Source organism: Amblyomma mixtum, chromosome 5 (genome assembly GCF_055824585.1).
Source record: "Amblyomma mixtum isolate Tamu chromosome 5, ASM5582458v1, whole genome shotgun sequence".
Taxonomy (NCBI): Eukaryota; Metazoa; Arthropoda; class Arachnida; order Ixodida; family Ixodidae; genus Amblyomma; species Amblyomma mixtum.
This window is the reverse complement of record NC_143016.1, coordinates 123,512,692-123,536,990: the sequence shown is the minus strand read 5'-3', so window position 1 is coordinate 123,536,990 and position 24,299 is coordinate 123,512,692. Positions and strand designations below refer to the sequence as shown.

The window sequence follows — 24,299 nt, the reverse complement described above, 5'->3', positions numbered from 1 at the left end:
GTCGCAACGACTATCCAACGCTTTCCAGACGAAGACTTCGGAAATGGGCCAAGGAGGTCCATGCCCACTTGATGGAAAGGGGTCTTCGGTGGATCGACGGGGTGAAGAAATCCGGCCGGTTTCAATGGAGGAGTCTTCCGACGTTGGCATTCACAATGCGCAATGTAGCACAATGCGCAACCGCTCCAAGTGTTGGTCAAAGGTGGGCGAAAATATAACAACATTGTCCAGGTACACCAGGCAGGACTGCCATTTCAAGCCGGAGAGGACAGTGTCCATCATGCGTTGGAAAGTGGCCGGTGCTGAGCACAGACCAAATGGGAGCACTTTAAACTGATAGAGGCCGTCAGGCGTCACGAAAGCCGTCTTCTCCCGGTCTCTCTCGTCCACTTCGATTTGCCAGTACCCGCTTTTAAGATCCAATGACGAGAAGTATCTGGCGTTCCGCAATCGGTCGAGCGCGTCATCTATCCTGGGCAGCGGGTAAACGTCCTTTTTGGTCACGCTGTTAAGTTTCCTGTAGTCCACGCAGAAACGCAGAGTATTGTCCTTCTTTTTGACAAGAACCACAGGCGATGCCCACGGACTGGTGGACGGCTGAATAACATCGTCTGCAAGCATCTCGGCAACCTGATTCTGAATGGCTTCTCTCTCCACCGGGGAAACACGATATGGGCGCTGGCAGACGGGTCACGTAGTCTCGTCAGTGATGATACGATGCTTGGCGAGTGGAGTTCGGCCGACCTTCGAGCACGTAGCGAAACAGTCCGCAAATTCTGCCAAGAGGGCCGACAGAAGATCCCTCTGAACCGACGGCAAGGCAGGATTTATTCTGACTGACTGAAGAACGTGATGTGGGCCAGCATACTCCGGAGAGGGTCCTCCCACGGTGCACAAACCTGGAACCTCAGCAACGTCGTGGAGGAAGGCAATAGCCATGCCTTTGGCCAGGTGCTGATATTCGTTGGCAAAGTTAGTCAGGAGGACGTGGGTGCGGCCGTCACGTAGTTGGACGAGACCTCTTGCAACGGCAAGTCCCCGCTTAAGCAGCAGTGGACTATGGCTGTCCGCTAGGCCCTCGTAGTCATGAAAGAGGTCGTTCCGCACGAGCACCAGAACACTGCACCGCGGCGGCACCGTGACGTCGTTCTCGACAATGCGCAGAGCGTTGCTGCAGGGATCGCTGGAGTCAAAGCGCGCCACGGCCTGTTTGGTCGAGAACGTGACACGTGCCTCCTGAAAGTCAATCACAGCGCCGTTCGACTGCAGGAAGTCGATCCCCAGAATCAAGTCTCTGGAACACTCGGGGAGTACGACAAATTCACCAACGTACGTAAAACCACTAATCCCAACTCTAGCCGTGCACTTGCCCACAGGGGAAATTAGGTGGCCACCAGCGGTGCGAATGGGGGTCCCCGTCCACGGTGTCAGAACCTTCTTAAGTTCTCCAGCGAAGGCACGGCTCATAACAGAGTAATCAGCACCGGTATCGAGCAGCGCGGTAATGTCAGTGCCATCAATTGTCACAGGCAAATCGGATGCAGCGTATCTGATACTGTCGCTTCCTCTCTCTGTCCGGGTATCGTCGGCTCGAGGGTTCTGCGATGGAGGATGTTGACACGTCCCGACGTCAGCGGCCTTGCCTCCAGAGGTCGCTGGTGTTAGTTTTCCCGACGCGGACTCGGCGAGCGACGGCCAGCAGAGCTACTCTGGCAGCCAGGGCTGGAAGAGCGATAACGGAGAGGCGAAGGGGAACGGGACTCGCGCCTTCCAGAGTAGGCAGGGTTCTGGCGTGCCCAGAGATGCTGTGCAATCTCATGCGGTCGTTCGCCGTTCTGAGGGCAGGGTGCGTCGGGATGGAAACCGCGAAGGCCCACTTGGCGGTACGGACAGGCGCGGTAGAGGTGACCAGGCTCCCCACAGTGGTAGCAGAGAGGCCTGCGGTCCGGTGTACGCCACAAATCCGACTTGCGAGGGCGTGGCCCAGCTGTAGCAGATGCGGTTGCAGAATACGTGGCGATGTTACTCACGGAGGTCGACGGGGTCACACCGTAGCCAGGCACGCTTGCGTGACATGTGCCGATGTTGCTCACGCCAGGCGTTGGGGTAATGGGACCGTAGCCTGTCGTGCGACGTACAACAGATGCGTACGTGGGTCGGTCATCGAACCGGGATGGCGCTTCGGGGACAGGAGGTGCTTGCGCAGCCTGTCGCACCTCGTCCCTGACAACTTCGGACAGCGCTGCCAGCGGCGCAGGTCCAACCTGAGGCAGATGGAGCCGTTGCAGTTCCTCCCGGACAACGGAGCGAATTAGTTCACGCAAGGTGTCTGCACTGCCGCCGAGACACGACGAAAAGCCTTCGGGCACCATGCAGTTGATGTCCCGGTTGTACTGGCGGGCCCGTTGTTGCAGCGTCGTCTCCATCGTGGTCGCCTCGGTTAGAAATTCCGCCACCGTGCGGGGTGGGCTGCGCACGAGGCCCGCGAACAGCTCCTGCCTAACCCCACGCATGAGATGGCGCAGCTTCTTCTCCTCTGTCATGTTGGGGTCGGCGCGCTTGAAAAGACGGGCCATGTCTTCGGTGTACATGCGCACGCTTTCGTTCGTGCGCTGATTTCGGGAGTGCAGCGCAGCTTCGGCCTTCTCCCGGCGGTCAGCGTTGGGGAACGTAGCCAGGAGACTCCGGCAAAACGTCTCCCAGGTGGGAAGTGTAGCCTCGTGGTTTTCAAACCACGTCCGAGCAGACTCTTCCAGGGCAAAGTAGACGTTATTCAGCTTGCGCTCGTCGCACCAGCCGTTGTAGCGTGCGACCCGCTCGAACGTCTCCAGCCAGTCCTCAGCGTCTTCGAACACATCACCGTGAAAAGATGGCGGTGTTCGCGGTGGGTGGCAAAGGATCGGCGCCAGGGGCCTGGTGTCAGCGGCCATGGCAGTTGGACTCGACGGTAGAGGCTGGATCGGCGGCTGGGTCCTGGTGTCAGTGGCCATGTCAGTTGGACTCGGCGGTCGAGGCTGCGTCGTCCTTGTTGGCAGGGGAAGGGGCCCAAATTCAGGCGACTCTCCGCGGAGACGGCGGCTGGGTCGCTGATGAACCGGTGTGAGGTCCGTAGTGACGCTGTACGGAGTTTGCAGGTCGGGAAGCGTACCCAGCACCTCCACCAAACTGTAGCGTGCAACGCCAAAAAGAACACCCGCGCAGAGACGAAAAACCTGCGGCGGTCCCCTAGTGGTTCGAGCGCGCGCGAGAGAGCCAACTAACTTCTTCCTCTTCTAGCGCATGCGCTACTTCTGTCTCTTCTTCGAATGCATGTATCAATATTTTGTAATCACAATGAATCGCTCAGGAAAGCACCAACAAAGGTAACAGTTACAAGAACATAGAAAAGCAGCGGTTCTTCTCTTCTCCGAAATTTGGCTGAATATGGCTTACTCACATATGAGGCTTGATGATGAGCAAGGTCCAAAGTTTATAGTCTATGACGGTTTAAGTCCAAAAGCGAGTCAGGTTTTGAAGAACGACGCAGTGAAGGGCTCCAGACATTTCGACCATTCGGGATTCTTTAACATGCACTGACATCGCACAGTACACGGGCCTCTAAAAGTTTGCCTCCATCGAAATTCGACTGCCATGGCCGGGATCTAACGCGCGCCCTTCGGGTCAGCAGCCGAGCACCATAACAACTGAGTCACCGCGTTGGCCTCAAGGTCACAAAGTTATCCCTAATAAGCGTACCAGAGGCACAGTAATTTACATAATAGAAAGCAATAGATGACACCCATACTCACAGCCTTTCACCATCTTTACTGGTATCCAAGGACGATTCATGTTACCTGAGCCTATTATTTAAGCATCGCCCTGAATACCCTATCCAAAGAAGGCCACAAATAAGGGTAATCTCATACCGTATATTACACCAACAGTACAAGCGATGTGTTTGCTGTAGTGTTTGATGTCATATACTTCGTGTCCATCTATGCGCCTGCTGGCCAGAGTTTACTGGGAGCCCTAAAAAAAACGGTGACACCGATTGACATCAAACTTGCTTTTACCCTTTTTGCATTATTGTAAAGTCTGCGGCCACACCAGTGGACATAAAATGATTTTGGACATTAGCGGGCCAGTCAAACTGCAGCCGTTTCTTCGAAAAAAGCATCCGACTCAAAGCTATGTACCCAACGCAGAAAGCCTGCCTCTTCAGTGCACTGGACTTGAAGACCAAGACGGGAGTTCGCTCTGTGTGGGCAAAGTTTATAGTGGCTGGATATCTAATGAGATGAAGCGATACTGCGTTTTACATGCTGTCAAAGGACAAGGTCAAAAAGTAAAAGATCATTCTTATATCACTTCTTATAAGCCCATCAGAGGTGGCATGCAAGACTCACCATTTTACGCTACTTATTCGCTGTGATGCTTCTCCAACGGGACCAGCACTTTCTACTACTTGAACCTCTCTTGGCAGGGAAAGAATGCACGTCACCGTAATTCATCTAGGCCTTAGCTACATGCTTCAATTTAATGTGATTTACTGCAATGAAGAGCGGCTTTGTGAGTGAAAATTATATACTTGATCCTATGTGGTAACAAAGTCGCTGGATAGCTCCTTGGATGCGTCCAAGAATGCCATGCATGTCAGCAATTTTTATCTATTTCGCTCACCTTCCACAGGCTTTCCGGAAGGAAAATGAACATAAAGAGATCAAATGCTCATGAACCATTCATAAACAAGGAAATAATCGAATTCGGTTTCTTGAAATAGCAAATGAGGGAAGTGGCGTACATGCAAGAAGGTGCCAGAAATCTTACTTCTTAATCAAAAAATAAAACAAAATATAAATGAACTAACAGCAATGATAATAAGGGTAAAAACCCAATGCCACAGAAATGCCTTCAAAGCTTGCAAGAAAAACTATACTTGTAATGTCAATTCATTACGTGGCAGGCAGAAAGAGGGGATCATTCATGGCACTGTTATTGCCAGTTTCCCTTTTTAACACCTGGAACAACTAGCTACAGAATTTACATTTCCTTCTGGCGCCAACAGCGTGAGAAAATATGGTGTCAAATTTATTTATCTTCCTTTTAATTTCATCAAAATATAATTTCAACATATATTATAGGCAGAAATGAAAAATATATAAGGAAACTTACTGCATATATTTTGTGTGTGTGTGTGTGTCGGGCCTCCTGGTTTTAATGTGATTAGAATCAGATGTTACCACCTTTGGTAAGCCAACAGTTCGCGTTTGTAACTGGTTTCAAATATAGTAATCTCACACATTCCCGCAATGTGACTCTCAGCAGTTAGACCAATCTACAAAGATGGTAATAACCAGCACTCCGGGTGTTACAGACCTACCGCTGTTTTTCGGCTATGGTAAGTCTATACTTGAGAAATATTGTTGAAACAAAAATATCTTCCTTCTGTGAGAAATATACTGCACCCTCTCTGAAGCCCACCATGGCTTTTGTAGCGCTGACTTCATAGATCAGAAAACTGATCCTTGCTAAGTTGTTTTCAGTTTTTTCTAGACCTAAAAAAGGCAATGAACACCTTAAACTAAATGTTATTATGGAGAAGATTGTTAATTTTGGGCTTTCGTACCAGTTAATCTTCGATTGTTTTTCTAGCGAACAGAGCAGCTGGTTAGGACAAAGAATGCGAATAGTCCTCTACTGCTGTCAAGGTCCTCGGTCCCCGGCTCGGAAGGCTGCTGCTTTGAAGTGACGAGGAAGGACGCCTCCGAGGAGAGCAGTTTACAAGGGGCTTATTTTACAGATTTACACGAATACGAGAGATGCAAGAAGCAATCAGATTACTGTCGCACACATGTCGTCTAGCCGCTTAAATAAGGTTGGTCATCCCGTCATTCCTAGCTGGAGAAATTTGATACATTGTCAATGCACAATCACTTGGTCGCACATATGTTGACCTGGGGAGCCGCCCACCGCAAGAGGCAGAACTTCTGACGTATCGCTGCTCTTCCGGTGGAGAGGGTTCGCTGTCCCAGTAGCGATGGCGATTTGTCGCAGCCTTCCAACCTCCTTGGTAATGGCTTAGAGAAATGCATTCCCATGGACAGCATGCCCCGGTCGCACCGGTCATTGATCAAAGTTAACTGAAAGAACGTTGTGCAGCAAGGCCACCGAATTCGGGCCTCGATGCTCCTTTGAGAAAGGAGGGGGTGGCCGCCATTGCCAGTGACTTCGGGAGAAAAAAGAGTTCGATTCCACTAACTTGCCAATTGGGAAAGTTATTTTCTACGCTGCCATTCCTCCACACAAGATAGAAGGCTTGTTCTCTCAACACAATTAGCGCCGAGTGGTCACGCAACGTAGCATTCACCTTGCAAATGCTGGACGGCGAACCCTTTATCGCGCAGACAAAGTAAGATACATCCGTTGATGACGCAGGTACCACGGTGAAGCTCAGGAAAATGTCTGCACGCTGACATCTCTCTGTATCGGCACATTTGCTGACAGCTTACTGGAAATTCGTCTCAAATTGGAGGCCTCCATTAGTAGCACAGCATAATTCAGAAGTGCCTCAAGCATCGATTTTAGCCCTTTTCTTTTTAAACTGCATATAACTGATCTGTCTAATCGACCATTAAAATGTTTAAGCTTTAAGTAGGATGATGGTGGTCTGGAAGTGGCTACAGGTGCATGTTGGTGCAACACTGTTTCTCCAATGCAAGGAGATACAAAATGCTATGCAAGCGTGGTGTCATGGGAATTATATTTTTCTTAATAACCATAAGACACAAGTGATCTGCTTTCGCAACCAACACAACAGAATTGAATTTTCAGCCGCACTTCATATATGCCCCAAAAAAATTGTTTGGCGTAAACTATTCTGCTGCGGTGGCATTTCTAAGTATTCTTTCTTACTATACATCGTCCAGAACTTAAGACATTTATTATGCTGCTCAGAGGCTAGGAAGAGTGCATGCTGTTGTATACAAATAAGGTTAGTGTGGAACATGCAAATATGGTTGGTGCCATTTAATGTGCTTGCTGAATGAGTGTTGCAGTAAGAATTATTATGGACGAGTATTCGGAAGCAAACTTAATCTGCTAAACAACATAATGCAAAGAATTGTCGTGAGAGAGAGAGCGAGAAAAACTTTATTGAGGCAAGTGTGTTAGACCCCCCATGGGTCCCTGGATCACCGCACGCTCCCACTATACGTCGAAACGTTCATTTGGCGTTGGTTCATGACGTCGGCACCCCATATCACCGCAGCAAGCTGCGATGTCGGGTCCAGAGATGAGAGCACGACCTCACAGTCCTCCCAACTTGATATGCGGGCTGTCCAGGTTAAGTAAAACTACAGACAGTGAATAAATTCGCAATTCTTAATGTACAAAAGTTCCTACCGACGAATGTTTGCTAAAATATTTCTTTTGCAATGCTTTCAAAATAACAAGCAGAAAGCAGTTCGACTTACATGTTCTAACCTTCTCTTAACCAACAGTGCATTCTAACTCTGATAAAAGGACTAGCGGTTATTAATATATTTCGTTCTATTTTAATCCACTGTTTGTGGGAACAGCAGCAGTTTCAGTATATTTACGTGTGCGCATGGAATCGGCAGCGTATAAAAAGGGACCTGGTGGACAAGGCATTGAGCTTTAAAAAAGTGTGTGTCTTGTTTGCCTTCAATTTTCATCATGCCGTGCCCACCACGAAACTTCCCCTCAAAACGGGAATGCTGTCTTAGTTAGAGTTCAGCCAACGTTTCTTTCTGCGCACGTTCCGCAGGTAACAAAGCCAACCCTACAAGTAAGCCCGATCGGCGGCATGTCAGGGGTTGCTGTTCAGTGCAGCATACTATAAATGATTGATCAGTTTCCTTTATCTGGAATGCATTCTGTTCCTTCATCGTCAGGAGACTTTCCTCCAGCGCCGTCTGCGTGGTCATGCTGTTTCTTTTTTGTACGACGGCCTTCCTTCAAGGGCACCATTATTTCTACTGATCTACAGGCGCGTCAGACGTCTATCAGGCTGCGAGACTCGTGTGTGCCTTTTACCATCTGTGAGTAGCACCCACAATGTTTATTGTCTGAAAAATGGGGTTAACTAGGCGTTCAAGAGCTGTCGAATCTACCATTTCTTTTTTTCTTTCGATTTAGCACATGGTTAAAACGGAATATTCAATTTCTTGTATTTCGTGTACTGTATTCACGAGGTTCTGTAGAGCTGCACTGGCGTAGCAGCACAGTGGATCGGCATTCGAAGCCCAAAATAAACGTCCTATCGTCGTGAAGTACAGCAGGCATTATTGCAGTCAAATAATATAGTTTTGTGAGAGGCATTCTTGACGGCTTTGAACTTATTTATTTGCTTTGTGTGAAGAAACATTGGAGGAAACTTCTTGCGGAGAATTATGGTACCCTTTAATTTAACCAGGAGCCCTCCACTACGGCGTCTCTCATAGCCTGAGTCGCTTTGGGACGTTAAACCCCATAAACCAACCAACCAACTATCTAAATATTGTCCAATCGTTTTCCAGTCTAATTTTTCTAATTGCTAAACCGCCCCCCCCCCATTTCGCGCTTTCCCGCGATCGAACCAGCGTGCTAACCATTCAGATGAGCATAGTGTCTTAAAAAAACCACATTAACGCCTTTTAGGCAGTAAAACATGTGAGGTACACTTGGGTTTCAGGTTTTAAAAATTGTGTGCGCACTTTTTGTCTAAGTACACGGTGTTATGGCGAAGCTGGCGCTAATATTCAGATTTATTAGTCTTGTTGCCTTAGGATTTCAAGCGGTATAACTTGCGCGCACGTCGACTGAAGTTTAAAGCTAGCAGCTCAAACATTATCTAGCCCATCTTCGTTATTACGAAACGCGTGAGAGATGGAAAGAAAATATCTAATATATGCGAGTATCTCTGTTGTGTAGCTTTATTTTACACAGCTTTGGAAGACAGAAGAAGAGCCATGGTAAAGCGGTTTTGCATAACGTGGTGATTAGCAATGCTAAACATCAGTTTCAAAGGCAATGGTGATTGTGTCGCTGAGCGGCGATGTCGGGTCGAAACAATCAGATTGATAATAGATTTCCGTCGCATCAGTGGACACATTACTCCTTAGTAGCATGGCTGCATAATAGATAGGTCTAAAATATCCCCAACTCGAATCCTCACATTCCGAATTTGCAGTCATTTTTAAACGTACAGTTTCTGTCAAAAATATACAGCCCAAATATTTTGCTTCCAAGCTGTGTAGCGGGGACCTAAGCTTGGGAGGGTTGAGGACTTGAGTTCCTTCCGCCCTCGTGAGGTTAGGGTTCTTTAGTATGCAAGAGGAACCGCGCTGCAGGGCTCAGAAGAAGATCCCTTTGGGCTGTATGCTTTTTACAAGGGCTGTACATGCCCCGTACATTACAACCATTGAATTGCTTAGCATTAGTTGCAAGGATTACAATTTGTTTTTTTCGCCCATTGCGCACACAAAGGCTTAATCTGTTGCCTGCTTGCAGCTTTAAAGCATTCTTCAACAAGCCGGCTCAAGATCATCACACGCACAGCAATGAAGAACCTTAGTGCCACTTGCATCCTGCTCCTCGCGCTCACAACTGCATTAGGTGAAACGCAATTACTCGAGCGAAAACCCCACCTTTCAAAATACCAAGATGCTTGGAAGGTAAGATCTCGGATGTTTACAGACATTGATATGGGCTAAACAAGGTACAGAAAAGATGCATGCAACAGACATTGCCATGTCTGTTACATGCAACCTTTTTGACTTTAGGCACGTGCTACTCACATTCCTTGAATGGTCGTTTCCATAGAAAGCCCAGTTAAAAGTTTAGTAGCTCAGAGAAAAGGTTTTGCAAAAATGTCTTTCGACTTTCGGCGACTTTCCCGTTTCTGTTGACGGTTTGCAAAGCGCTTCTCATTTGGGCGATACAAGAAAGGCAAACACCTCAGGCACACAGCCCGCGCACACGAACTGGTGCTTTATTGCTATTGTTACGGTCCTAGAAAAGCGATGATCAGAGTATGCCTAATGCTTCCATGACGCCTGTGGTAGAACAGTGCTGCTGGAAATAACATCGAGGAAATTCATGGCTGAGGCTTTAGTAATCCCTCCTAGTTCACCTAATCCGTCCCGGTGGACTCGGTTGCCATAACAAAGTTTTATGTGCAAAATAGGGCAAGTTGTTTTCTAGTGAACTTAAATAGAAAGCATTCGGTATGTATACAAAAAAACATTTATAAGCGTGTATGCTGAGAGGATGTTCTGAAGTGTTTCTACTAACCTGCCGCTCTATACAAAAGTTACAACAAAGAGAACAAAGTAGAATATGATGAATATCGATGAGATTGAGAAAGGATGGGTGAAAATTTGCAGAAAAGCTGGATTCCAGTAGGCTTCAGCATAGCTGATACACAAGTCAGGGCTCGTTAAGCTTCGCTTAGGTACCACATGACAAAGCAAACAAATTTCTGTGCATTTTTATATTCTTCTCAATTCAACTTAACTGCAAAGTCTGTAGCGTTTCAGCATCCAAAAGGAAATATAATGCTACAAGAGCTATTGATACCAGCTGGGTTATGGCATTTCCAAAAACAAATAGGCAGTTAACATGAAACGAACCCAAATACAAAAACGAGCCGTTATAGCTTCCGTTCTTTCTTCACTGAAGGGTTAATCCGCTGTCTAATATTCCCGTCGAAAAAACTGGCTGCTTTTATCCCACGCGAATGAGCAGGGGGGAGGACACGGGTAAAAGTTAAGACAATTCAGTGAGCCCCCTCGCCTGACAGTTCTGTTCACCATCTTTTGTCCTTGTGCCTTTAAGTCATGTCTGCCTAGACTAAGCGGGCTTGGTGACAGCACTGCAATTTTGGCTTCAGCAACTAACACAAGCAAAGGAATGTAATGAAATCACGATTCAACGACTGTGCCATAGAACTGTGTCTCGGTCAAAACCATCTCGCTTGAACAGCGAACAACGCACGATAGTTTAATCTTCAGAATTTACTAAACCACGCCCTCAGGTATTTTCCGATGTGTCATTCGTGCAAGCTGTCGAATATGGTTTGAAGCGGAGGTTTTTGTACCGCAACGGACGGAAAGTGTTTTTGTCACATTTCATGACACGTTGAGAAAAAACAAAATATATTTTAGCGTTTACATTATAGAATTCGTTCGTGCCTTTCCGGAAGCAAAAAAATATTGCATTTGTTTTTATATTTTTCCAGTTGCTGAAGGTACCAGGCAGGTACTACCTGTACATGAGATCTTACGAGAACGAGGCGTTCTACGGAGCAAACAGGAAATGTGTCTTCAGTGAATTAGATTCAGTGAACGAAGAAGGCAAATACACCATCCACGAGTTCGGATCCATTGATCTCACGGACGGATTGACGTAAGAATTATTTTATTCAGCATTCCTGATTATGTCTCTCGTTATATTGTCAACGTATTTTTTATTATTCGCAAAATAATTTGCGTCGCAACTGTGCTTAGTTTTAATGATTTGTGATTGTTTAGTGTAGAAAAATACCAATAAGCAAGCAACTGTCATATACGGTATTAAGGCTTTCTGAAGAATAAAAAAGGCGAGGGGTTTAAGTTAAAGTGAACAAAAATATGCCCACGCAGAATAAGCTTCAGAAGACTGATAAATTGCGTTTCTTGAAAAATATCAGTTTTTCCTGCACAGAAACCTTACTGCATTATTGCGAAAAATCGCGCATGGGGTTTCCGATTTCCTCCGTCATTTCCATCTCAGCGAGACTCGAGGGTGTCACGTAATTCTTTGAACGTGCATGCTTTGCAGTTGTCTTAGTGAATCTGAGAAAACAAACGAAAATAAAACTGATGGACGCGCTAGGGACATAGCCCCTTCTTACAGTATCTACAAAGAGATGGCACCACTATACCCCTTACATCCTCTCTCCTGGCCTTGCCGTCTGGCGGTAGCTGCAGTCGAAAGAGCGGTCTCATAACTAAGGCGTTAACCATCGAGCTTACATGTATTCGCACCCTAAACATACGCAAACAGCTCCAGAAATGACCGCAAGTGTACGCACCCCACCTAAACAAGGGCAGAGTAAAATTTCCTGCCCAGTATGAGTTATGCTGGTGCCTTTCCTGCCTTGGAAAGGGGGGTTATGATGATGCCTTTCCGGCCTTGGAAAGGAGCGGTGGAGTGCTGTTTGAACAAGAAACGAGAAACTAGAGCCCGAACCTCCAAAAGACGAAGCCCCACAGGTTTTTCGATTATCTAATTGTGAACTACGACCTGTGCAAAGCTACGGCATCAACTAAGAGGCAACAAACGTTCCCCTAAACATTTTACCAACACAGTTCCCACTTCGAGTTATTGATCGATTCGCTCTCGCCCTACCATAAGCTTGCCGTCCTGGTTAGCTCAATTGGTAGAGCGACTGCTCCGGTGAAGCGGTGGTCCTGGGTTCGAACCCCGGACCAGGACGAATTTTGCTTTAACTACGAAGTTTATCAGAAAGCTGCATAGCTTTCCTTTGTAGCCGTATGGCTGCTCTCGGGTGTATGCCAATGAGTAATTACGCCCTTATTACAAACGTTATAACGTGCCGACGCCGTGATTAGATGAGTTCTAGAGGGGCGTTAGAGCGATAGCGGACATAAGGAAATTTACGTTCACGTGCCGTAAGCCACTCATATCCACAAAGATATTTAGTACACGTTTTGAAAATGTTAAACGGGTTGTAAATTGTATAGAGGTATGGAAGCCTCTTTAGAAATTTTTGGTGCAGCAGCTAATTTGCGAAAATAACGCTTAGATAATTCTTTTCTCTCCTTTTAATATAGTAAGGCTTATTTCCACCAACGAAATGCCCAAGAAAATGCCTAGGTGATTCAAAGTATGTGAAATTAGAAAAACATCGTGGCGCCAGCATGTCAGTGACTTGCTAAGTACAAACCACTCGAGGAAGCATGATTTTCATTACATGACAGGGGCTGCGCGAGGTATATACTAAAACAAAGTTAGTGTCATTTGCTCGCTTCAGTAGTTTAAATACATAAAACAGCATGGCTAAGCTCGAAACCTATTTCTGTTGCGTTCCGAGCATTTGTAGACGGTTGCAACGCAGCGGCAAACCCCATTAGTCTCGAGAAAACTAGTACTGAGAGCATAGCTAAAAAACTGCGCAGGCTCCATAGCAGCTAACACTTTGACGTCGAAGCAAAGTAAGTCATAGTGGAAGGCAACAACATCAGCAGTTACCGTTAAACCTGTCGACCGGTACCGCAAGGACTGCTTGTTGGGCTGAAGCGGGCGGCTGTCACTTGGTAGGACGTCGCCATGTTTTCACGCTAAGTACGCGAAACAAGAGTTTTGTAAGAATGGTAAAAGCGCTATCAAAACTTCCCAAGGCAAGCACTGCAAACATTTAAAAGATGTTTTAGAAGGCACTGTGAAAACAAGTATGTCAACAGATATTTTTGTTCGGGGAACTCGAACCTAGTGGGGCGTTTCGGGAAGTAAGGCTGCCCTTGTCGCAGAAAGCAAGTTAATTCTGTAATTGCAGTATCACTGAAATCTGCTTAAGTTCACTCCATTGTGAACTAATTTTGAGACTTGACCACTCGTTCCTTTGCTTTCCACACGGAGTGAAGCATTTCTGACTGGCGCTACCAATAATTTCATTGTAGAGTTATATACTAACTGTTTTCGCCGCCTCTTCCCCTTTTTAACTTGGAAATGGAGCGATAGCGAGGCGCCTTTCACTGTTATAGCATCAGCCGGTGACTTTAAGAGTCTGAAAAAAAAAAAACTAAACGTACAAGACGGCTGCAAATTCTCAACTGTGCAATGTCTACAACCCTAGCTTAGAGGATTTAGGCCACAAAGGCTAAGCCAATCATCGATCATTGCACAAACAGTGTTCGAAAGCATAAAACGTGCATTTAATTTTCCCAGAAGTCGGTACAACTACACACTTCACACTCTTTCCGTTTACCAGGAAAACTCGCAAAGTTTATTCGTTTGTCCGTGCATCTGATGGATACAGCGTGCCCAATATTATCGAAGCAGCGGACTCCAAAGGTGAGTACAGCAATTCAACGTTAGGCTATCTTAAAGGCAAGTATACTTAAGGTACTAACATTTGCTTACTTTATTTTTGCTGCTTAACGTATTCCGCAACAGTTGTAACGTTTCTTGTCTATATATTCAAACAGAAAGTACAAGAGGTGCTGCTAAAGCAGCTATAGCATCGTGCCTCTCATTATGCATTAATAAATATACTTCATTTTCCCACGCGAAGTTCCAACGTATACAAGGAGTTCCTGAACCTTCCTCTAGCTAATGTCTACATAGCGCCAGCATTTCTTCAAGCAAGTGGCTCTGAGTTCTGGTTGCTGTTTTGTCAAGCACATAGCAACATGTTTTAGCAGCATAGCATGCAGGATACACATACTTCTCGAATGTGTCTTATTTTCACAGTTAAGGATTACTTGTACTAGACTGGCATTGAATTTAGAAAATTCGAGAAGCGTACCTCTGCGTCTTCTAACTTATACTTAGCGAAAATTTTAAATGCAGTGTTTTAAATACATTTAATATATTTTCCAATCTTAAGTGATCCATTAGCAATGTTACCGTTTCTATGGCGAATTCTGTGCAAAGTGCTCTCAGTCTCGTATCGTGTGTCCTAAGCACGCATCATTTATCGGTTATGCCACTCCAATTGAATTTATTTTTTTAGCCTAGCAGCGCTAGATCTCACTGCCAGGAACCTTAAAATACATTGATTTTGCTCTAAGGCAAATATGAAAGTCTGAGCTAATTTTACGAGCATGCCGCTATGCTATATAAGCACTACAGAGGTACACTGGTTTTACGCCAGTGCATAAGGCGGTGTCAAACACAGAATGATTGTCAGGAATTTTCTCAACATAATATTCGCTCTCTTGCCATCCCTAGACGAAATGGTTTGAAAATGCACAGAATAAAGCAAGGAAACGTTAATGATACTAAAATTTCAGCTGCAACAATGTTGATCTTGCCGGGGAACACTGAAAATTCGCAGCACAGTGCCAACACGAAGCCTTAAATGTTTATTTATCAACCTCCGCGAGTTCTCTTAATGTGCGCGGCAATATGGGGAAGTTTTATTACCACAAGAACAGAAAAGATCTTACCCTTCCAACAGTGCTACTGTCACGCATATAAAAAATTTTGAATCCAAACTGTCACATGGTTCAATAAACGTTTACCGACTTTCATTTTACTCCACCGTTTTGCTCGGTGCCAGCAGTGTTATGGCAGAAGCGCAAAGCGCACCAAGGGCCGAGGACTTAAGAAGAGACATGGTATACTCCACAGGCTTCTTCCAACAGGGTATTTCAATCTTGGCCAACACCTAGTGCATTTGTTAACGCTGGGAAAACGCATTTAACTAAATCTGTTGCATAGAATGGATTGCCTTCGTGGATCATTACTATGTAAACTGAGATAAAAACGATTTATGTTGAGAAAACAAAACTCTCACAAACATTGAACTTATTTCTGACCCCGCTGCGGAGGCTGTGTTGATAAATCACTTGGCTGCGAAGCCCCACGGCGCGTTTTCGATCATGGCCAAGGCGCCCCCCTTCGGTGGAGGCGAAACGCAACACGCCCGAGTACTGTGCGTTGTCAGAGTACGTTAAAGAAACCGAGGTGGCCGAAATTAGTCTGAAGCCCAACACTGAGATGTCCCCATAGCCCGTGTCGCCTTAGGGCGTTAAACGTCATATACCACACCATAAAGTATCGTACCATACCGTGAACTGATTTGTCGTCTTCTTCTAGACAAATTGTTCACCGTTGACTACCCTGTGGCCTTCTCGGAGTACGACAACTGCGACATCATGAGGGTTCCTCACAGAAACAATGGTGAGAGCTGCTAAAGTTAGAAAGCCGCAGGCTTCTTTGTAGACGCAGCCCTTGAATCCATTTGAACGAGCCTAATCGATAAAATATTTTTGCTTTCCAGGCTGCGAACTTTGGGCGAAAGCGGGACAGGTTCATAACATCAAGTCTCTATGCTTCTTTGCTTTCCACCTGCTCTGTGGACCGGAAAAGCACATTGTCTACGACAGAGACCTTTGCGGCCAAGATGTAGGAAAATCACCTACCTTGGTGTCTGTGCAACTTTAGTGTGTTGATTGTACTTCCTTTCAATAACAATAACTGCCAACTGGATCTTTCTGTCGTGATTTGGCGACTCAGTATTTCGCATGGCGCGGGAGGAGTACGAACATCATCGCCTAAAATGGCAAGTGTACGCCTGATTCAGACAATAAACCTCTTAAACCAACAATTTCGCTGTCTAATTCAAGTAATGTATTGCTCTGGCTTTCGCCATTAATATTATCAAGTGCTTGAGATCGAGTCAATCATCTCGTCGGCCGTGATTAATGTAGATTGTCTCAAAAGCTCACACTGATGGCCGCCCGTTCTGAAGGGAGTTTGACGCCAGCGCACGCACTAGCTGTTTTTCTCCGTACGATGAATAAAAAAAAGGGGGGGGGGGGTGGCTTTTGAGAACAACTATCCGCTGTACTAGCAACGTCTTCGTCACACGTGAATGAAACAACCACACGTATTTTTGGACGACGATGGGCGGGCCTTCCTGCCATACATACTAACGGGTGGCGCCGATACTAGGTTAAAGAGATATCAGAGCGCCCTCCAAAGTTGGGTTTCAATGGGATTTCAATCGTACTATTCAACCAAAATAGTTGAAGCCAAGAAGGCAGACTTTATATATTGCCCATAAACTGCGTGCAATGCGTAATTTACAATGTACCACTGACATGCAGACTGGCGTATGTGGGACAGACGGCCAGGAACCTGAATGAGAGGCTGCGAGAGCACAAGCGCGCGTGTCATGATGATAGGGTGCATCCGGGCAGCCTAGCGATACACACTGTAAAAGGGCGCCTTGAAAAAGAAAAAAGCCTCCTTGTAGTCCTGCATTCCGAAAGATAACGATAATCGAAAAAGTAAGAGGATTAATTTGAGCCTTTTCCATGATGACCGCACAAGAACGTGAATACCTGAGCAACCCATCTGTGCACTCACCGAAAAAATATTTTGCTATTTCAAAGCAAACAGCCAAGAGAATCTGCCCAAGTGAATGTTGGAAAGAAATGTCACTCTGAGTGCACCTTGCCTTTTACTTCAAGATGGTTGGTTGGTTTATTGGGGTTTAACGTCCCAAAGCGACTGAGGCTATGGGAGACGCCGTAGTGAAGGGCTCCTGAAATTTCGACCACCTGGGGTTCTTTAACGTGCACTGACATCGCACAGCACACGGGCCTCTAGAATTTTGCCTTCAAGAAATTCAGCCACCACGGCCGGGATCGAACCCTCGTCTTTCGGGTCACCAGCCGAGCGCCGTAACTACTGAGCCACCGCGGCGGGGCTTTACTTCAAGATGTCTTTACCCGCTCGAGAAATAAACATTTGCCAGTAGTCACTCGTCTTGTGTGTTTCTCTATCTTTCGTTCAAAAAAATTGTCCTCTTTAATGCTGCGGAATTCAACACTTTCGGGGCAGCGGTTATTCTCTCAGCACAGTTATTCCCTCATTGTCCAGCTTTTAGATCCAGGCAAGTTTCTAAACGGCAGCGAAGTGCACGCTACGCGCACAGACTGGTAAGCCTCAATCCCCTAGAGCAACTGCTGCAGGCCTTTTTTCCTAGTCAAGCGCGCTTTTATTGCCATAAGGGAAGACTGCTTAAATTTGGCAAGTCGGATGTCTAGCACAAACACAAACATATTCTGGGCGCCTTTGTTGGCAAAATTTTAACGCGTGAGTGTTAAAGGCCCCATTCCCCTGAAAATCTGGTGGCGGCACTGTCGCCGTCGGCGTTGTGATCGAAAAATTAATGGCATGGCTCTGGCAGGTGGTCTCCAAAGAGCAACCTTGGTCACGTGGCCTTGCACTTCATGACGATCTGCCCACCAGCGGCAGTCAGCAAGCTGTCTACCGTGGCAGGTGCAAGCAAAACTAATGATTGGTAGCTCAGGGAGAGCAACCTGGAACCGCACAAGGCCAATCGCCGGAGGAAGCGGCCATCGCTGGGGGAAGCTGCTATCCCAGGGAAGTGGCGCATCGTTTAACCGCCGCACCAATGCGCCAGGAGAGGCATGAAGACTCCCTGAGGTCTATGATTGTAAAGTAGAATACGACCTTCTGCATGTCTGCGAAATACCCTTCAGGCGGAGCTTAAAGGGAAGGTGAAACGTCGTTTAAGAACTCGACAATTTAAGAATTAGAATCTATGAAACCTGTACGCGAAGCTTGCATAGTATAGTTTTGCGCTAGCATTCAACATAGTGACATCATCACAGACTAAAACCGCGGCGATGTTCAGTCTTCGCCTCACTGCGTTGGAGGAGTGCAGAAAGCTTGCGGTGACGTTGTTCTTGCCGAAAATTCAGATGTCTGTGGCCTTCGTCTACATGCTACCTTGCTCCTTCCGATACCGCTAAACAATGCATCGTGAGCTTCACCTTCGACGACATTCGTCTTCTTCCTTGAAACAAACGCTTCTTCGCTGGAAACTTATTGCCGCCCTACGTGACGTCATCACAGCGGCCTCTGCCTTTCGCTGTGCACCGCAGAGAAGCCTAAACGCTGACGCTGCTTTATTCGGCAATTGCGTCAACATTTCAAACGCTAGTGTATAAAGAGTTCGCATGCTTTACTTGCAAATTTAACACAGTGGGCTCTTCTAAACTCGTCCAATTCTAAAACCTGTTCACTTGCACATTAAGTGTCCCCTCGAAGTTTTTCTTAACAGAATGCCATATGCTAACATATAACATACTACCTAATCCAGAGACGCCTTCGGCCGAATCAACGCCAGGAACAACGCCGGGCTCTGTATCGCTGGCGTTGAGAAGCGCGGATAGAGGCTGCAATTGAAATATCGCACATTATAGTCAATGAGATAGTGACGCAGGTGCCTGAGATTCATGTGCGGTTATGCTGCAGTGGGAGCAGCTGCTAAAGCCGGAGAGCACAAAGTTTTCCTGTGCCACTCCACTCGCTTGCGAGTGCGTTAAAGTAAGTAACCACACGAGCGGGTGCTTGAATATACCACTCGCAACTATCTACCAGGCGAGTTTTCATCGACTCGAAAATAAAACAGCTAAACCGCTCCATTTTCTTAACCAATTTTTTTGCTGCTGAATTCCGTGCACATACACAGCGCTATCACTACCAGCGCGATGCAGGCAACAAGACCATACATACAGACCCCGCAGGGCAGAGAAAAGAAGGTGAAACATTTTCTGCCAAATAACGGTCGCTCAAAGGCGCACCCTGCCTAGGACAAAAATGCAGGAACTGAACCGCCCATCTTAGACTGAGCAGTGATATCCTCAGGCCTTCATCGTCGCACAGCGTTGAGATGTGCCCACAATGGTTACATGAGCGGATCGTGCTTTCATATTTTATGTGACAAATCACACCGCGCAACTGGAAGGCATTACGCTTTGTCATGTAGTCTCTACTTTTTTCTTGTGAGCGTTTGTTTAGCGCACAGACTTTCAAAAAAGTTCATGCACCATCTAGCCCACGAAAAAGTTTTACTTCAGCATTAGGCACAAGACAGAATCCAGGCTGCATTCACGCGCATTCTGTCAGCTATTATAGTTAAAAACGTGTGTCTTGACTGTCGTTAAATTTTATAGCCGTGATATTCGCCGTATCCTTAGTAATTATGTGCATTCCCTGTCAAGCAGCCATCGTACCATTAAATGCGTCAGCACACAATTCTACATCTTAGGCTGCGTTTTAAGCTGTGTTAATTTACATTCTCTACATACATCTAAGTTGCATAAAATACCGCAACGAAAGAGCACAAATGGGCACCGCCTTCAAGCACAGACGATCGAGTCCGCGTATGTGCTGCCAATATCAGTGGTCTGCAGTCAAACGGCGCACGATGGCTTTTTAACAGCAGCCATAGTGCTTAAGGACAATGAACATGCCGTTCATCGAACACCACGGGTTTGACGAAGCTCTCGGTGTATTAAGTCGCCAATTTGAGCATCATGGGAATGGCTAGACTTCTCTATGAATGCTTGAAGCACGCCGCTCTTCTTCCATCGTCTCAAAACTGGGGCGCAGAGGCGCACAGCCTTTTCGACGCCTAAGAGAGACGGTACCAAAAAACCGTGCTTCTTGGTGCAGTTTCCTCGCCTCTCCGGTGTTTTCCTCCGGTCTCAGATGTCAATAACTCCGGGCAAGAAATGCGAGGCAGTTGATAACTTCCACCCAAATAAAATGTACTTTCCTAGTCGGTCAACGCCTGCCCCTCTACGCTGCATGCCGCGACCTCATGTTTTCAGTGACAGTCGGGAAATGAGCGCATTTAACTAGCATGAATGCATCAGCATAGAGAAGAAGAAAAAATAACTCAAACTTTGCAGCAAAATCAAAGAAACATGCTTAAACAATGAACAACACGAGCAAGCTAAGTGCAAGTGTACGCAAAAGAAAAAATAAACGAGAACCAAGGTAGGTGACAGCGAAAGGCTAGGTTAAAAGTATGTAGTTACACCCAAATTCGCAAGCACGTTTCCCTGTTACAGGATGACTTAAGGGCACGTATAGTATTTAAATATTTAATACATAAGGAAATAATAGGGACTTATATTTAGTGATTATGCTGAATCCAGTGATACAACCATTCAATGTGGCGTACCTCAAGGCCGTCTTCTTGACCCCTTCCTGTTTAATGTGTACATTAATGACCTAATTGAAATATATAAAAAACCCAATGATATTTTGTATGCTGACGACACTAGCCAATTTTGAGCGGGTGCTTTCAAATAAATGGTTCACGGTGAGTGGGTTAACAATAAACACTAAAGCTGTACAAAAAATCTCAAGCTGTACTGTTTCGATCTGTAAACTGCAATATTGCATCGACCGATCTCCTTATGTTTGGCGATAATTGCATTCAGCTAGATAAAAGCTTCAGGTTCCTTTTGGCTGTTTTCGATAGCACCATGAGATGCAACGGGCATGTAAATTACATCGTTAAAGATGACGATCAGAATCTCCCACATGCTTGAACTAAGCTTTCATAATGCATTATTTCACTCGTACTTAAACTACTACCAACTGCATCGGTGAACAACATCAAACACAAACCTCAATAAATTATTTCTGCTACAGCAAAAGGTAATAAGACATGTAGCTGGAATCATTTCCACAGTGCACACCGGTTCTTTCTTCATTGAATATAAAATTATATCAGTTAACATTGTGCACGAATATCGACTAATGTACTATCTTACGTTTTCATCACCCATAGTGACTGAATTTCTGAAGTCCATAGGCAAAGAAACACTGAAAGCGAAAATTTTTTTTTACAAGATCTAAAAAACAATGGGCGAACTCCACTAGCAGGACAAACTACGGATGTCAAACACCACATTTTCTGATACCAGTCATTTTAAACAAATACAACCCATACGGTAATAATACATCGTGGGAGGGAACAGCGCGAACAAGACGACAGACGAAGCAAGAGGACACGAAGACGAGCGCTGTTCTCCAGTTTTTTAGTATTAAGTTGTCTTTCAAGAACGACCATGTTTGTTGGCTTTACTCCCCAAGATCCCAGAAACACGTTTTGCAGTATTCTTCCGGACATTCAAAAAATGTAAAAAATGGAATAGCTGTGTCTGCCGTCCGCTCGAGCTTACAGAATTCTTGTTTTCACCGGACCGAAGAGAGTGTACTGTTACAGGTCAGCAGGCTGAAAACCGCAGGGTACCCTGATTCGGTTATTTCGGCAACGTGCGAAAAGTTGATGCGGCTGGTGAGGACGGATTTCGTCAAGTCAAAGAAGGACAAGACATGTAAGAAAAGGGCGGTCATCCCCTACATTCACAAAGTAGCCCATAATCTGAAAAATGTAGCTGGTAGGTTTGAAGTCGAAGTTGTTTTTTCGGCACCTTGTAAGTTGAGCGGGCTTTGCCGGGCCGTTAGGAACCGTAGTGAAAATGTATTAGGAGTTAGTCCGTTCAAATGCCGTGTTACTCACAGGTCACCGTTGGTGGAATGCGCATGCTCTGTAGTCTATGAACTGCCACTCTCGTGCAAAAAAGTCTACATTGGTCAGACAGGCCGCTGTATTAACGTTCGCCTGAGGGAACATCTTAACTCACTATCAGACACCAGATACTCCCATCTTAAAAATCACTGCCGCGATTGTGGGAAGGAAAATGATGAAAATAAACAGAAAAAGCGCCACCCTTTGGTCACAAAAACTAAAATTTTGTTTAGACACCAAGATAAATTGACCAGGGAGGTTATGGAAGCTTATTTCATAAGGAAGAAAGAATCACAGTGTATCAGCCAGCCTTCTTTGCCATTAGTTGACACAGAAGTATCGTTTTTAGATAATTCGTGACTTGTTTCATTTCGGTTCTCAGGGTGCCTTTGTTCGGAGTTCACCACGTGGCATATTGTGCGATTGGTGATCTTGATTCCGCTAGACCAATGCTCGTTGCTCTGTTTGTTCACGTGATTATGATGTATATATGTTTTTTTTCTTTTCAATACAAAATTCAGTTTCAAAACACAGCGCTCGTCTCCTTGTCCTCTTGCTTCGTCTGTCGTCTTGTTCGCGCTGTTCCCTCCCACGATGTATTATTACAAACTCGCCCAGCTATCCATCCGTCTTCAAGGTACTAATGTTCACACCATACGTTCCAACGAGTTTAAGATGCATTTTGTGCTGATAAATACGTACGATTCTACATCGACACTTATTCTCTTTTCTTCTACTGTACGGAGTATGCGCCATGCGTACCGCACAGGTTTCGACATGTCCATTGGGCATAGTACCATACCTTAATACCATAGTACTATAAAGCTCACCACGTGCGTTGTAGCCTCTGCCTTCTGTTTTTACAACCTTGCTTTTTGTCACTTTTCTCTTCGGTCTTGATTTCAATTACTTTAGAACATACTTATGCTGTGCGCTGGATGATTACTCACGAGTATTATTTCTTACTTTTTATTCTTTTAAATGAGCAATATACGCGTAAGCGTTAAAGAAACAAAAAATGAGTAATTTAAGCAAGACTCTCGACGCTTTGAGTGTGTGAGAAGAGGCTTTCAACATGCACAGTCGAGACGAGTGTATGCGGAGGAAACTGCTTTACCGAGGACGTTACGCTGACCCCGTATCGACCACAGTATTTATTAGGACCTTCAAAGCAAGATAGAGCCAGGAAATAGCCCGTAGACTATTAAACACATGAAAATATTTACTGTGCAGTTGGAACGACAGTTACGGCGCCTTGTTTATCTTCTAGCCAGCCTCTTTGTGCTGTCTTTTTTGGTCACCGAACTGCGCAAAAAGTGCTGCTTAGCGACCCACGTATTCAACACGCGAACCAGGTTCACTGTAGTTCTTTCACAAGAAAAGAACTTAAGAAATCCCAGTCGGAGTGATTACAATATAGCTAGAAAAACATTTTAAGGTTTGTTATATAGAGTTCAGAAACTTTCTACAATATCTGTGTATTCATATTGCTTGCAGCAAAAAGGTACAGGATGCATAGAATGTGAGCCTTCTGTAACAACACAACAAATTCCCGCAAAAATCTGCAATGCAGTGTGCAGCGTGCGGTGATGAAAATAAAATTAGAGTGCGCATCTGATAAACTTAAGTTGTTATTGGCGTCCCGTGTTAGGATGAATGACTGCATAATACGCGGACAGAAATAGTAGCCATGTGTCGGCACAGCCTGTTCTGTATGCGAGCCTGTAATCCGCGGGTCGCAGCAAGGGCATCAGACACGCGTAAGCTGCTTAGCTACAGAAGTGCATAGCCAAGCGACAATCAATTTTTTTCCTGGCTTGCACGTGCCGTCAAAGACATTTTCCTGGTGCTTCGAAGTCCTGTTTTCCGATACTCACTATTCCGAGAAGACGCCGTTGTAGACAGAGCGGAGAGCTCCAGGTGAGAGCGTTTTTTTTTTTTGTCGATTTTTACCTTTTATTTCAGTCCTCCTTTGTAAAGACTTCCACAAAGGGCATTTTCTTTCGCACTAAAAGCCATTAACATATCGTATTTTCGAGCACTCCTTCTCAGCGCAATGAAAATTATGATCGTAACGAGGGCTTGCATAAACACAGATCGCAGCCCATGTCGTTTATAGGGCAAAACCTCCTCCTGTCAGTGTGACATTCAGTTTATTCTATACCACCATGTTTAAATATAGTTACCAAGGCCCATTTATTACCTTACTCAATGCGCAACCATT

The 24,299-nt window shown here is 45.6% G+C and overlaps 1 protein-coding gene across 1 annotated transcript; it reads left to right on the top strand.

The window, feature by feature from the left end:
• The first annotated feature begins 7,902 nt into the window (after positions 1-7,902).
• LOC149343590 (female-specific histamine-binding protein 2-like) lies at positions 7,903-16,152 on the top strand. Its single transcript, XM_089547025.1, has 6 exons — positions 7,903-8,039; positions 9,490-9,653; positions 11,219-11,385; positions 13,973-14,055; positions 15,805-15,888; positions 15,989-16,152. The coding sequence occupies exons 2-6, from the start codon at positions 9,540-9,542 to the stop codon at positions 16,150-16,152; spliced, it is 612 nt and encodes a 203-aa protein (XP_089403151.1). The 5' UTR covers positions 7,903-8,039; positions 9,490-9,539.
• The last annotated feature ends 8,147 nt before the right edge of the window (positions 16,153-24,299 follow it).